This window comes from Oratosquilla oratoria, chromosome 44 (assembly GCF_046742065.1).
Source record: "Oratosquilla oratoria isolate Oo_2021 chromosome 44, ASM4674206v1, whole genome shotgun sequence".
NCBI classification, from domain to species: Eukaryota; Metazoa; Arthropoda; class Malacostraca; order Stomatopoda; family Squillidae; genus Oratosquilla; species Oratosquilla oratoria.
The window spans coordinates 14,395,203-14,411,768 of NC_134820.1; the positions used below are offsets into that span (position 1 = coordinate 14,395,203).

Genomic DNA, 16,566 nt, shown 5'->3' on the forward strand with positions numbered 1-16,566 from the left:
AACAGTATTTATATTTATTTCTATTTCATTTTAATAATTATTTATTTTTTCCCAGGTTCATTTACTGTACATTAAAACATTTCTATTCTATGTATTAATAATTTAAAAACTATTTTAGATATTATTACAAATGATTTTGGCTATTTTTTCCTCAGTATGAGCCGCATTATCGTGTCTTACATTGATTACTATGGGAATTTTTTTTCACTTGATGAGTATTTCGCATTACAAGTAAGATTTGGAATGAATTATTCTCATTAAGTTCCAATGTATATATATTTACAGTATATATGCATACATAAATATACATACACACCAAACACACACAATCACATGTATTTAGCTTTGGGGATGCTATCCAAAAGAACTAACTCTTTCAATGTATGTACAACTATTATGGGTTTGTTCTGAACACTGGGCCTTAAATTGAGAGGTTTCAAAATGCACACACTACTTACCGCTCCCAGTTTAGTGTCGTAGTCTAGAAGTGCAGTTCCTTTCTTCCCTTTCTGACTCACAACCAAGGCATTAATCTTACCCCACTGAAAAAGAATAACTTACAATTACTTTTAAGAGGATTAAAAAATATATAGAATAAAATTAAATAAATACATACATACATATACCAGGTTTATGAATACATTCAAAGCAATAACTTGTTCTATGATTTACAATCAGGCTTTCGAAAATCATATTCTACTGATGCATGTTTGATCAATTTAACTGATTACATCAAAGGTGAAATTGACAGAGGTAATTACTGTGGAATGGTTATGCTAGATCTCCAGAAAGCCTTTGATACTGTAAATCATGATATTCTATCAAACTACAAGCGTTAGGCTTCAAATCAGATGTTGTTAATTGGATGAGGTCTTATCTAACAGGTCGAGAACAGATTGTGAATGTAAATGGTTCAACATCAAAAGCAGCAAAAATAACATGTGGTGTCCCACAGGGTAGCATTTTAGGTCCACTGTTGTTTCTTTTGTATGTGAATGACATGAAAGCTGCTGTGAACTGTAAACTGCTGTTGTATGCCGATGATTCAGCCTTACTAGTTTCTGGCAAAGATGTAAATAGGATTGAGACGTTACTCAGTGAAGAGTTATTTAATGTAAGCAAGTGGTTGTTGGATAACAACTTGTCTCTACATCTAGGTAAAACAGAATCCATTCTCTTTGGCTCCAATCAAAAACTCAAAAATGCTCCCAACTTCAATATCCAATGTAATGATACTAGTATTCAACCTAGGTCTGTTGTCAAATATCTTGGAACAGAAATTGATCAAAATGTGTCGGGAGAAGTTATGGCACAAAAAATAATTAAAAGGGTCAGCTCCAGAACAAAATTTGAGGCAAGAATACAAAAATACCTAGATGTAGAGACAATGAAGTTACTAGCTTCGGCCCTGGTTCAGTGTCATATTAACTATACTTGTTCTTTCTGGTATAGCAACCTATCTAAAAAAATCTAAAAGTAATCTTCAAATATGTCAAAACAAACTAATCAAGACCGTTTTGAAAATTCATCCACGTACTCATCTAGATTATACGCATTTTAAATTGTTAAATTGGTTACCTGTTGAGAAACGTGTTGTTCAGTTAAAGCTTAATCATGTTCACCAAATTGTGAACGACTCTTGTCCCAGTTATTTGTCAGATATGTTTACACTTGTTAGAATTGCTCTTTCCCTGAGAACTCGTTCTAGTAGGTCATCTGTCATTGTACCTAGGTTTAATAGTTAGGGAAAAGTACTTTCAAATACACTGGTGCTATTGCTTGGAACTCTTTACCGACCAACATTCAATCAATTGTATCTAAAAGTAGTTTTAAAAAATCAGTTAAATGTTATCTTTTAGACACTGTTCTCTCTGAAGAAAATAGTTTATATGTTTAATTTACACTTCTTTTAATCCTAATTTACACTTCATATAACCTAGCTTTTCTATGATAATCCTTTCCTAATTGTAATATGAGGACCACAGTGGAAATAAGTCTTTTGACTTTCTGTGCCATCCTCGGATGTACAATTATATATACTGTGTATAATATTGAGTCTTGTATGTATTGTACTTATTGTATGTATGATTGTATCCGAATAAAATTCAATTAAATTCAATTCAGGCTTTTTCCCCCTAACAAGGGAAGTAACCAAAAAACAAAGGCATAAAATCCACTCCCACCCATTCCATTCCCACATACTCCACTCCCATCTACCCCCCTCCCTTCCTCTTATCTTGGCTCCTCCTGGATGACAGGTCATCCCTGCATCTCGCCCACTGTCCTGGGTCAGAAGCAGTGTTGCATAAGGTCTGGGTCTTTTAAATGTGCAAGGATGTGGTACAGATAAGAGTATAAAGTAAGAGAAAGGTAGTATGTTTGTGAGAAGATGGATGTGTTGGCACTGAGTGAAATTAAGTTGAAAGGGAGGGGCGAGTTTGAGCTTGGGAGTGTAGTTGGGAGGATCTCAGGAGTGAAGAGAGGACAAAGGGGAGAAGGGATGGCTATACTAGTAAGTGAAGGGATAGGTATGCGAGTGGTGGAGTGAAAGGTTTCTTCAAGGTTAATGTGGATGAAGGTGAAACTGGGAAGGGAGACGTGGATTTTTGTAAGTGCAATGGCCTGGTAGTGAGAAGAGTGTAGAAGAAAGGGAGGCTTTTTGGATAGATTTAAATGAGTGCATAGAGGGATTGGGGAGAAATGTCAATGAAGTGGTATAGGGAGACTTTAATGCTAGGGTAGGAAATGAACCAATAGACGGAGTGGTTGGGAAGTGTGGAGTTTCAGGAAAAAATTGTAGTGGGGAGTTGATGGTGAAGATGTGTCTAGAATGAGAGTTGAGGATAGCAAATACAGTGTTTAAGAAGTCAAGCATAAGTACAGATGGGAGAGGGTAATGGATGGAAGGGTGGTAGATAGAGCATTAATGGACTATATAGTGGTAAACCAGGAGTATAGAAGGAAGAGATAAGGATGTACATGTTCTAAGGGGAGAGAGTGGGGGAATATCAGATAAATTTTTGGTGGAAGTTGAGAGTGGAGGATAGATGGAGAAAGGAAAAGGAAGAAGGTAGGGAGGTACTTAAAGTGAACTGCTTAAATGAGAAAGAAAAGGAGTACAATAAGAAGCAGAGAGAAAAGTGTGAGTGAAGAATAGAGTAGAACTAGGAATGGATGACGAATGGGGATGATCCAAGGAGGGAGTCACAAGGTGTGCAAAGATGGTGTGTGGAACAAGGAGGATGGGAAGAAATAGAGGGAAGGGTAGTGAGTGGTGGGATGAGGAAGCAAAGAAGGTTGTAGAAGTGAGCTTTCACAGATTGGTTACAAAATAGGATAAGAGAATCATATGAGAGGTACAAAGAAAAGAGAAGAGAAGTAAAGCAGCATAAGATAAAGGAGGCAAAGAGGAGAGCAGATGTGAAATGGGGTAAGAGTACAAAAAAAGATTGAAAGGAATAAGATGTTTTGGAAGGAAATTAAGAGAGGAAGAGGAAGCAAATCAAGTAGAGAAGAAAAGGTAAAAGGTGCAGATTACATACATACATATACCAAGGCTTTTTCCCCCTTACAAGGGAGGTAGCCAAAAGGGAAAAAGCATAAAATCATTCCCACCCATTCCATCCCTGAATACACTCCACAACCCCCACCCTCCCTCTTATTGGCACCTCCTGGATGACGGGTCATCCCTGCACCTTGTCCACTGCCCTGGGTCAGAAGCAGTGTCACAAGACACAGCACATCCACAGCAAGGCCGCTTCATTAAATCGGCGACCCCCCCTCCGTCCCCCCATGCATAAAAGGAGAAGACGGGGAGAAATCCCTTTGGGCTGCATAAAAATTTTGCTCACACATACTACCTCACACCCATCCTCCCACCCATTCCACCTCATCCATATACAACCCATTCTCCATTCACCCCTGTCTTCTGTTCTCTCCCGTCATTCCTCAACAGACATTCCCCTCTTCCCCAAAGCCCCCTTCACCCCATCCATCCACCTCATCCTAGGATGTCCCCTCATGTTCACTCCCTTCACATCTGCCTTCCATACCTCTTTTACTAGTCTTTCTTCACTCATTCTTTCCATGTGTCCAAACCATCCTAATACTCTTTCATCAACCCTATCTCCCAACTCCCTTTCCACCCATTCTTCTCCTCACCTCCTCATTTCTCACTCTATCTAGCCTAGTAACCCACATCATACTTCTCAGACACCTCATCTCAAACACATTCAAACTCCTTCTCTCTTCCTCTCTTATGTTCCATGTTTCTGCTCCATACAGTGCTGTTGGCTTAATCACTCCTTCATATAGTCTCCTCTTAGCATCCATTCCCAAATGTCTATTCCTCATTACACTTTTTAATCCACCAAGGCATTTACTCGCTTCTCTCAATTTACATTCTACCTCCACCTCCACTTCCTCCAGTCACTCTCCCTTAATGCTCACTTCCAGTCTACTGCCATTTTCACCCTTTGTACATCTCATACCTTACTTTTACCCACATTTATCTTTAGCTTTCTTCTATCACATACTCTCCCAAACTCTGTCACCAACTTCCTCAATCCCTCCTCCGATCCTGCCACAAGCGCAGTGTTGTCCGCAAACAACAGCTGGCTCACCTCCCACTTTTCTCCATTTTCTTTAACCATCTCCAATCTCTGACCCACTACCCTTGCATTTACCTCTCGCATTACCCCATCCATGTATAAGTTGAACAGCCAGGGTGACATGACGCATCCTTGACGAAGTCCCACCTTTACCTCGAACCACTCACTCTCTCCATTTCTAATCCTGACACAAGCTCTACCACTCTCATAAAAACTCTTGACAGCTCCTAGAAGCTTTCCTCCTATCCTGTATATCTGCATAACCTCCTACAGTGCCTTTCTGTCTACACTATCATAAGATTGAGAGATGATAATGGAAGAGAAGGCTGTATGAGGAAAATGGACACAGTATTTTAGGGAGTTGCTATATGTGAAGGAGGATAGTGAGGAAGAGGTAGCTGCAGTGGGAAGTGCTAAGATAATGACAGTGATGAGTGAGGAAAATGGAGGAGAAATAAGGAAAGATGAGGTGAAGGCAGTTAAGTTGATGAGAGCAGGTAAGGCACCTGGGTTGGATGGGTGTCATGCAGAATGTCTAAAAATGGAGGTACAGTGATGGACTGGCTGGTGAGGTCATTTAATGTTTGTTTATGAGAGGTTAGAGTGCCAGAGGACTGGAGCAATGCCTGTATAGTTCTACTTTACAAGGGAAAAGGGGACAAGTGTGAGTGTAGTAACTTCAGAGGGCAGGTTGTTAAGTGTAGCTGGGAAGGCTTATGGGAGGGTCTTGATTGAAAGTATTAGGAGAGGAACAGAGGGAGTAATTGGTGAGAAACAGTGTGGGTTTAGGACGGGTAGGGGTTGCGTGGATCAGATTTTTGTGGTAAGACAGATATGTGAGAATTTTTTAGGAAAAGCTAAGGATGTTTTTTGGGCCTTTGTGGATTAGGAAAAGGCTTATGACAGGGGAGACACAAAAGAACTGTGGGAAGTATTGCATGTAGGATGGGAGGAAAGCTGTTAAGAGTGGTCAAGAGTTTTTATGAGAGTAGTAGAGCTTGTGTTAGAATCAGAAATGGAGAGAGTGAGTGGTTTGAAGTTAAGGTGGGACTTTGCCAGGGATATGTTATGTTGCCTTGGCTGTTCAATTTATACATGGATGGGGTGGTGCGAGAGGTAAATGAAGGGGCAATGTGTTGGGGATTGGAGATAGTTAAAGAAAACGGAGAAAAGTGGGAGATAAGTCAGTTGTTGTTTGCTGACAACACTGTGCTTATAGCAGGATCAGAGGAGGGATTGAAGAAGTTAAGTGTCAGAGTCTGGGAAGGTGTGTGAAAGAAAGAAGTTGAAGATAAATGTGGGTAAAAGTAAGGTGATGAAAAGTACAAGGGGAGAAAGTGGCAACAGACTGGAAGTGAATATTAAGGGAGAGATACTGGAGGATGTGGATAGTTTTATAGATACTTGGGTGTGAATGTGGCAGGTGGAAGAGTGGAAGTAGAAGTAAAATGTTTACTGAGAGAAGCAAGTAAATGTCTTGGTGGATTAAAAAGTGTAATGAGAAATAGACATTTGGCAATGGATGCTAAGAGGAGATTGTATGAGGGAGTGATTGTGCCAAGAGCACTGTATGGGGCAGAAACATGGAACATAAGAGAGGAAGAGAGGAGGAGTTTGAATGTATTTGAGATGAGGTGCTTGAGAAGTATGATAAGGGTTACTAGGCTGGATAGAGTGAAAAACAAGGAGGTGAGGAGGAGAAAGGGGATGGAAAGGGAGTTGTTGTTGTTGTTGTCGTTCCCTAGACTGTCTGTCCGAGCAGTCCAGTCTCCCCAAGGAATGCTACAGCCGAAACTGGGTTTTTCCACAAATCCTATATAGAGTGTATGCTGTGTTGTTTGTGTGCATGATTGTGTATAATGCAGTCTTCCATTATGTGTTGTATGGTATGGGGTGAAGTGTTACATCCTGGGCAGCTGTTCACAATGCGGTCATCCAGGCTCTTCTGGTAGCTTAGAAGTGCTGGGTGGTGGCTGCACCGTAGTCTGGCCAAGTGGACTCTGTCCTTTTGTGGGAGAGAGGATTCAGAAGGGTGGATATCAGGGGGTCTGGCATGCAGCAGTGTGTTGTCTTTCAGTGTGTTAATGGAGTCGTGAGTGATATGAATATGTTTCCGGAGGCTGGTATTTGGTGGTTGCGGAGGAAGAGAAGAGAGTATTTGTGCGTAATAAAGGTCTTTGGGTGTTGTTTTAATGTTTCTTGGTGTGTGTGAGTGTTCTGCTATGTAGTGTAGCGGGTGTGATGTGTTTGTGGTGGCTGTGGCAAGTGTTTGTGTGCCTCTCATGTCGAGGTGGTCCTTGACTTTGAGGACTTTTGTTTCATGGTGTAAATGGTCTGTTGGTGTTGTATTTGTGCAGCCTGTAATTGTTTTTAGGGCTTTGTTTTGTATGATTTGAAGGGTGTTGTGAGATATGGGAGTTGTTGTTGTTGTTGTTGTCGTTCCCTAGACTGTCTGTCCGAGCAGTCCCGTCTCCCCAAGGAAGGCCACAGCCGAGACTGGGTTTTCCCACAAATCCTTTATAGAGTGTATGTTGTGTTGTTTGCGTGCATGATTGTGTATAATGCAGTCTTCCATTATGTGTTGTATGGTATGGGTGAAGTGTTACATCCTGGGCAGCTGTTCACAACACGGTCGTCCAGCCTCCTCTGGTAGCTTAGAAGTGCTGGGTGGTGACCGCATCGCAGTCTGGCCAAGTGGACTCTGTCCTTACGTGGGAGAGAGGATTCAGAAGGGTGGATATCAGGGGGTCTGGCATGCAGCAGTGTGTTGTCTTTCAGTGTGTTAATGGAGCGGTGAGTGATATGATTATGAATATGTTTCCGGAGGCTGGTATTTGGTGGTTGTGGAGGAAGAGAAGAGAGTATCTTTGTGTAATAAAGGTCTTTGGGTGTAGTTTTAATGTTTCTTGGTGTGTGTGGGTGTTCTGCTATGTAGTGTAACGGGTGTGATGTGTTTGTGGTGGCTGCAGCAAGTGTTTGTGTGCCTCTCATGTCGAGGTGTTCCTTGACTTTGAGGACTTTTGTTTCATGGTGTAAATGGTCTGTAGGTGATGTATTTGTGCAGCCTGTAATTGTTTTTAGGGCTTTGTTTTGTATGATTTGAAGGGTGTTGTGGTGTGTCTCACTGAGATTAGGAGCCCATGCAGGACTCGCATAATTCATCACTGAGCGTATACATTGTTTGTATATTGTTATATTAGTTTCTTTGTTTTGTCCAAATGTTGTTCCAGTGATTGACTTAAGTGCGTTAAGTCTAGGTGTGCATTTGTTTTTTATGTTTGTGAGGTGTTGTTTGAAAGACATGGATGTATCGTATGTTACACCAAGAATTTTCGGTGTGTTTGTGTGTGGTATTAGAGTGTTGTTGATGTAGAGATGAGGTATGTATTTGTGTTCTTTTGTCCAGTTGGTGAGAAGTGTTGCTGTAGATTTGGTTGGAGCTATTTTGAGTCTGTTTGTGATGAACCATGTGTTGAGTGTGTCAAGGTAAGGCTGGATTATTTCTGCAGCTTTGTCTGTGTTTACAATGTGTGCATGTGATTGTTATGTCGTCTGCGTAAGAAGAGATTTGTATTTCTGAGGTGTCTGGCGTGGGTAAGTCATGCATGTATAGATTAAATAATGTGGGGGATAGAACTGAGCCCTGCGGTACTCCGTTCTTAATGTTTCTGATGTGCGATGATTGGCCATTATATGACACATGAGCATTCCTGCCTGCCAGATAATTGGCCAGCCATCTTTTGGTGTTATTGTGCATGTCTGTGTTATATATTTTATTTGTTAGGTTGTGGCGGGGGATAGCATCAAAAGCTTTACTAATGTCCAATGTTATAAGAAGTGTTCTGTGGTGGGGCCTATCTGAATTGATGCCATCAAAAATTCTTTGTGTGAGGTTTGTCAGAAGAGTGTTTGTGGAGTGTAGTGGCCTAAAACCGTGTTGTGAGTCAGCAAGGGGAATATATGGTGTGACAAGTTTAAGTATTAGGCGTTCAATGACTTTAGAGGGGGTGCAGAGAAGTGTGATTGGGCGGTGCGATGATGGGATTGTTGGGTCTTTGTTCGGTTTTGGGATGGTGATTATTTTACCATGCTTCCAGATGTCGGGTATAGTGTTGTGTGAATAGCTGTAGTTTGCAATGTTTGTGAGTGCGTGTATACCTTGTGGTCCAATGTGTTTTAGGTGGATGTTGCTTATGTTATCAGGGCCACAGGCAGATGAGTGCTTGAGACTATGCATTATGAGTTTTGTCTGACTGTCTATGAAGGGTGTATAGTCTGAGTCTGTGGGAAAGTCTTTCTTACGTCGAATGGTGCGTCGGTCGTCAGGGTGAGATGTAAGATGGCTCGTCTGTGCAAAATGACGTATGAGTGCGTTTGCTTGTTGTCTGTTTGAGGGTAGATTATCTGTTGTTGTGATTATTGCTGCGTGAGAGCGTGTAGTGTTAGTGTTGGATAGTGTGATGCTGTTGAGTGTTTTGTACAATTTGCTGGTGTTTGTTTTGTGATCAAGTGTATTGATAAAGTTTTGCCAATTTTGTGTTTTTTTGTTCATGTATTTTATTGGCAATCACAGTGTTTAGTGTTTGTATTTGGTCTGCTATGTTTTGAGGGATAGGTGTGGGGGTATCGTGTTTAAGTGTGTCACGTTGTCTGATGAGGCCTTGGATTTCTGGTGTGAAGTTGGGGTTGTGTGATTTTCTGTTGCCTCTAGGGATGTATCTCTTGTCTGCGTTTTGTATGATTGTATTAAAAGCGTGCACAGCATTGTTTATGTTTGTGATTGGTGTACTGTTAAGTGTTTCAAAATGGTCCTGGAGCTGCAACGTCTACGTCGTGGGACCACCCCCCAACCCCAAGAGTTGGGGGCCAAACAGCAGCATTTACCCCTGGCCATCAGCTCTACGCAGATGGCACCGATCCCCAAGGAGGAGCTACGCCTACCTGGGGGAGTACCACAATCCTTTTTTTCCAACACACAATGTTACGTTTTTTCTGCACTGAGGGGTCATTTTCCGGCGATCACCCCTCTTCTTCTACTTTTAGCCGGAGATGTAGAGAGCAATCCTGGGCCCACCACAAAATACACATGCCCAACATGCTCTAAACCCATTACTTCGAGCAAACAGACAAAGGGCTCAGTTCAGTGCAATATGTGCAAAAACTGGGCCCACCTCACTTGTACAACACTTGCTGACACAAACCAATACACAAACACTTGGACATGTTCTACCTGCCCTCCAGTAACCCCAATCCCACCTCCCCAACCACAGCCAACACCCTTACCCACTCCCAATTTCCCCTTGCCCTTACCCTTACCCCCGATTAGTACTCCCCTTCCTTTGTCCCCGATCTCTCCTTTCCCCCCCTCTGACCCAGATCCTACACCTTCCCCACTACCACCCCAACCTCAACCCCAAACGGCAACATACAACACATACAAAACACACAACATCAACATATTACAACACAACATTGACGGTATTAACACTAAAAAACATGAACTTGAACACTTTCTTAAACAACACAACATACACATTGCAATTCTACAAGAAACAAAATTAAGACACTCACACAAAACACCATCATTTCATAATTACACCACCATCAGACAAGACCGGACTGACGGCAATGGCGGTGGACTCGTCACCCTGATCCACCATTCCATCTGTTTTGTGGACACAAGTGCCACAACCAAAATTCTCCTCCCTACCACAGATAACACAACAGAAACCCAATCCATTCGTATCCGCACAGGCAACAATTCAACACTAACAATAGTTAACATGTACATTCCCCCCCAATCATCCCCCACAGTTCCAAACACCTTCAGACCTCAGCTCAGCCAACTAACCTCAATCCCCAACCTGATCATGGGTGGTGACTTCAACGCCAAGTCGTCTGCCTGGTTTGTCGACAACCCCGACACAGACAGAGGGCTTGATATACAGACTCAACTCGACTCATTGACTATCATGAACAACACGCATAATCATACACATATCCCATACCAAGCCCTCTACACTCCCTCCTCTCCTGATATCACCTTTTGCTCCCCCTGCCTAACCCCAACAACATCATGGAGAGTGGTCGGAGCCCTTGGTTCTGACCACCTTCCAATCATCATCACCACCAAAACAAGATGCACCCCAGCTGGCCACAGACACACTTACACCAATTACAAGAGAGCTAACTGGGAAGCCTTTAATGAAGATATGGGAGTTGGGAGATATGGCTGATGAAAGAGTATTGGGATGGTGTGGATACATGGAAAGAATGAGTGAAAAAAGATTAGTAAAAGAGGTGTGGAAGGCAGAGGTGGAAAGAGTGAACATGAGGGGGTGACCAAGGATGAGAGGGATGGATGGGGTAAAAGGGGCATTGGGAAAGAGGGGATTGTCTGTTAAGGAAGGATGGGAGAGGACAGAAGATAGAGGTGAATGGAGAATGGTTGTGTATGGATGATGCTGTGATGCATGAGGGGGAGTGGGTGGGGGATGGGGGGTGAGGGAGTATGTGAGAAAAATAAATTGATGCAGCCCAAAGGGATTTCTCCCTGGCTTCTCCTTTTCTGCAGAGGGGACGGAGAGGGAGGGGTCGCCAATTTAATGAAGCAGCCTTGCTCTAGATGTGCTGTATCTTGCGACACTGTTTCTGACCCAAGGCAATGGGCGAGATGCAGGGATGACATCATCCAGGAGGAGCCAAGATAAGAGGGAGGGTGGGCATGGATGGGAGTGGAATATGTGGGGATGGAATGGGTGGGAGTGGATTTCATGCCTTTGTTTTTTGGCTACCTCCCTTGTAAAGGTGAAAAAACCTTTGGTATATGTATGCATACACACACACACACAGATATATATATATATATATATATATATATATATATATATATATACAGTCGAATCTCGAAAGCCCAGACCCTTGTATGACCGGTCGAAATGAACAAAGGGCGTACTTTTCAAGCAAAGTTCCCTATTTGCCCGGTAGGTGGCAGTGACGGCCGTACACGTGTACTCAAACCCGATCCAGTCAAGCCGCCACCAGGGTGCCGTTTTGTAGAATTTTGTACCAAAACGTAGTAAAATAGCGGCATGTGGCAACTGCACAAGGACATGAGGAATTTTTTCTACATATCAGCGGGCTGTTAAAAACATTCAAAAACTCAAACTTTTGTTTAAAAATCATAGAACTATTTATCAAATAATAAAGGGTACATGAAAATATGACTTTTATTGGTAATTGTGTTACTTATAAAATATCATACCCCAAAAGAAACGTTTTTACGGTGTAGAAAAAAATTCTACGCTAAAGTTTCAGCTTTCTTTTAGCACCAGGGCTGCCGTTTCGTAGAATTTTGTACCAAAACGTAGTAAAATAGCGGCTTGTGGCAAATACACAAGGACATGAGGAATTTTTTTCTACATATCAGCGGGCTGTTAAAATAATTCAAAAACTCAAACTTTTTTTTTTAAAAATCATAGAACAAGTTATCAAATAATAAATGGTACATCAAAATATGACTTTTATTGGTAATTGTGTTATACAATATTATACCCCAAAAGATACGTTTTTACCGTGTAGAAAAAAATTCTACGCTAAAGATTCAGCTTTCTTTTAGCGATAATAATATAAAAAATAAATAATTTATATATCTTACTGAATATGTTAGGGCATGGGGGTCTTATATACATTCAAGAATAAAAAAACTAGAACCAACATTTTGTCAAGGTTTGACAAGTATATCTTGCTATGAAAGTCTGCAGACGCCCGAGAAAAATGTATGCCCCGGTATGGCAACACTCCCATTCTACACGGTAGTGTAGAAAATGCGGCAATCCTGGCCGCCACCGCTGTCCCGCGTGCATACCTTCCGATATTTACAGTGTACGTAATAAAAAATACAGTACAGTACACTGTATATACAGTACATTTACATGCCTGTATTACAGTTATTATTACAGAATTATTAGTATTATAGTATTGATATGACAGTATTGTTATTATTACAGTGTTAGAGTATTATTCTTATGTGTTTCTATGCCATATCATACATTATACGTATACATACATACATACATATACCAAGGCTTTTTCCCCCTTCCAAGGGAGGTAGCCAAAAAGGGAAAGGCATAAAAATACTCCCACCCATTTCATCCCTAAATACACTCCACACCCCTCCCACCCTTCCTCTCATCTGAGCATTATACGTATACCGCTACAAAAATCTACAGGTGTTAGGGCGACATTTTCAATGACCGGACCGCCCTTCCCCCCAATTAGCAACACACATCTATACAAAAACACACTCAGATCATAGAGCGAGCAATCTGAGGCTGACCACCAAATTCCTTATGCCACCAAATTCCTTCAGGCTAACTTTACACTGAAGCAAAAGCCATACTATAACCATCTAGGTTTTAAACATTACAAACACAGAATAGGCCTGGCTACAGATGCAATCAGTAGATGCAGGGGTGAGTGGAGAATGGCAGTGTATGGATGATACTTCGACGCAGCCCAAAGGGATTTCTCCCTATCTTCTCTATTTTGCACATGAGAGGACGGAGAGGGAGGTCACCAATTAAGTGAAGTGGTGTTGTTGTATATGTACAGTGAGACCTCTCATTCATGGACGTTAATTAGCTGTGTTTGTGGTGTTTTTGCTGTGTTTTCAGTGTTTTGGTGCTGTTGTTTAGTGCATGCAATCACTATGCCACCCAAAAACCACTCCAAATCAACAGATTATTCACATCAACGGACACCCCCTTTTAGTCTGTTAATGAGAGGTAGTACTATACTGTTTTGCTGCATTGCTTCTGACCGAGGCAGAGGGTAGGAATGGTATGGGTGAGAGTGGAATGGGTATTTACCTAGTTGTAATATATGGGAGGGGAGCTATGCTCGTGGTGACCCATCTTTGTATCTCTCTGCATCAAGTTTTATCTTAAAATCTTGTATAGTGTTTGCACATACTGTTTTGTTGTCTAATTTGTTCCATGTATTTATCGCTCTGTGTGGGAAACTGTTGCTTTTCAAGTTTTTTCTATAACTATCTTTTTTCAGTGGGAGTGGGAGTGAGTGCATGCTTTCGACTTGGCTACCTTCCTTCAGGAAGAAAAAGCCCTTGGTATATAGAAAGACAGGTGCAATCACCACACAAATGACACAAAACACCTCATTTGATACTGTCCTACTCTAACCTTAACCATACAACAACACAATATCTCTTTCATGAGTCACTTGTGGGTCAATCTGGTGTCTGCTGCTAGATATCTGGAAGTTATGGGTCTCTTGCTGAAGAGGCCTGGGGCAGTGAATTGAGTGAATTTTCTTCAGAAAAAACATGATAATCAAAGTGATTTCTTTTTCCACACATAAACATTATGTATGGAGTTCTGGCAACACATTAAAAGAATAAATTCACCCAAAAATTCACATGTATGAAATTTTGAGGCCCTTCTATAGCTATTGCAGTGATAAAGTAATATATATGTTCTGATTAACTTATGGTTTAAGTTTTATTCTTTTGTGGAAGAAACTTTTTTCATCTTACCTTGAAAAATAACTGATTTATTTCTTCTTCTGTATACCCTGGCCAGTCATCTGTAGCTATCCATTTAACACGTACTTTGTGGCTTCCTGGATCAGCTGGCTTAGCACTCTCTTCTTTTGGCTGGGTTTTCCCTAGAGAATAAATATATCATAAGTACTGGGGTAACATGCAGTAGTGACTGCATGGTAAAATATAGCTAATGCTTCAAAGACTGTTTTTGGGATCCCTACAGACTAGAGCCATACATCATTTGTCTGTTATAAATAAAATCTCTATCTATAGAGGAATGATGTTGTTTTTATACCACAACTGTCCCTCATTTATGCTGTCTCCTTGAAATTGGCCTTTACCATTTCTATGACTATCTCTTCTGGATCACCCAGTGGTGGGGGGCAAAAAGAGTCCAGCCATAGCAATTCCCTCATGTGTTGTAAAAGGTGTCTAAGTAGAATGGAGTGATGAGACTTGGGATCCCTCTCTGTATGCTCATCCTACAATAAGTGAAGGTATAAGAGGATCTAGGCCGCGGGTGGGTAACCACTGACATGCTTGCACCTACCATACTTCTCAAACACATTCAAATTTCTACTTCCTACCTCCTTCAAATTTCAAGTCTCTGTCCCACATAGTGTCATAGACACAATCATCTCTTCGTACAGTCTTCACATCCATCCCCAGATACCTATTTCTCATGACACAAAAACACACTACAGATATACATCAACAGAATCTTAAACAAACAAACGGAGCTCTTTCACTTCTTACACAAATACAATATTCACAGAACATTAATCCAAGCTACAAAGCTGATACCACATAAAATACTACCCACATTCACTGATAACACAACACTTGAAGAAGACAACAAACAACAAAATTGAATTTGTAGCACTAATACATGACAGCATACATAATAAGTGAAAAAGGAAAAAATAAAATAAAAATAAAATAAGATGAAGAAGAAGAGGAAGAAGAAGAAGAAGGAAAAAAAAAAAAAAAAAAAAATCAGGAACACCACAACAGAACTTATTAAAAATCCATATACTGGAAGGTGACCTCAAGTTCAAACTGGTTTAACACACATACATCAGACCAAAGAGGATGCAAAATACTTGAAAAACTCCCCAACTTCAGTTTTTGTCCTCAAAAAAATGCAAGCAAGCAAAAAAGTACTTGCCTAAATTTTCTCTGTGACTGCTAGGTGAGCCCTTTTTTTCATATTGTTGGAATTGAATCATGACACACTAAAAAGAGATGTCTTTTTTCTTTAACATGCGAATATTATTACGTGAGGTAGGCTTACTCAATGAATATACTGCAATGTTTGGCTTCATTGAGGCACATGAAATTTGAACTTTGATTTTTTGTAGGTGTGTGTTAATTTTTAGCACTCCTCATTTCAAATTTAGGCGCATTTTGGCACAGGCATGAAAAAGCACCCTTAAAAGACAAGCCCTGAACTTAAATATAATAAACTCTTGCAACAACCCCACTAGACAGCACCTTCTACAAACTAACATACAACATCACGACATAACTATGTGGTCAACCTTCCTAAACACATTATTGAGAACATTATAAGACCTCCCTTCAGACCACTTACGAAAAGGAAATACAACCTATATCCAAGAGAACATTCATAAATACATACATATACCAAGGGCTTTTTCCCCCTTACAAGGGAGGTAGCCAAAGTCAAAGGCATAAATCCACTCCCACCCATTTCATCCCCACATACTTCACTCCCATTCACCACCCCTCCCTCCCTCTTTTCTTGGTTCCTCCTGGATGACAGGTCATCCCTGTATCTTGCCCACTGCCCTGGGTCAGAACCAATGCAGCAAGAGAGTACATCCACAACAAGGTGGCTTCATTTAATTGGCAAACCCCCCTTCTGTACCCTCATGCAGAAAACGAGAAGACGGGGAGAAATCCCTTTGAGCTCCATAAAAATATCATTCACACATACTCACTCATGCCCCCATCCACCACCCACTCCCTTTCATGCATCACAACATCATTCTTCTGTCCTTCTTCGACAGACTTCCCCTCTTTCCCAATGCCACTCTTACCCCATCCATCCATCTTATCCATGGTCTCCCCCTCATGTTCACTCCATCCACCTCTGCCTTCCACACCTCATTTACCAACCTTTCTTCACTTATTCTTTCCATGTCTTCAAACCATCCCAATACTCTTTCATCAACCCTGTCTCCCAACTCACTTTTCACCTCCACTCTCCTTTCTCACTCTATCCAACCTAGTAACCCCTACCATACTTCTCAGGCATTTCATCTCAAACGCTTTTAAACTCTTTCTTATGTTCCATGTTCCTGCCCCATACAGTGTTGTCGGCATAATCACCCCTTCATACTATCTCCTATCCATTCCCAAATGTATATT

The 16,566-nt window shown here is 41.2% G+C and overlaps 1 protein-coding gene across 3 annotated transcripts in view; it reads right to left on the reverse strand.

Annotated features, from left to right (window-relative positions):
• Positions 1-314: 314 nt before the first annotated feature.
• The window catches only part of LOC143022256 (dnaJ homolog subfamily C member 17-like), a 60,244-nt gene continuing 43,992 nt past the window's right edge, over positions 315-16,566 (reverse strand). For 2 of the 3 annotated variants that reach the window (XM_076180395.1, XM_076180394.1), the window contains 2 exons: positions 14,164-14,294; positions 315-542 (listed from right to left, as the gene is read on the reverse strand). In XM_076180395.1, coding sequence (XP_076036510.1) covers positions 330-542; positions 14,164-14,294 — 344 coding nt within the window. In that variant the 3' untranslated portion in view covers positions 315-329. Of the gene's footprint in view, positions 543-13,810; positions 13,915-14,163; positions 14,295-16,566 lie in introns of those variants that run through there. The other variant, XM_076180396.1, reaches the window with a different exon arrangement.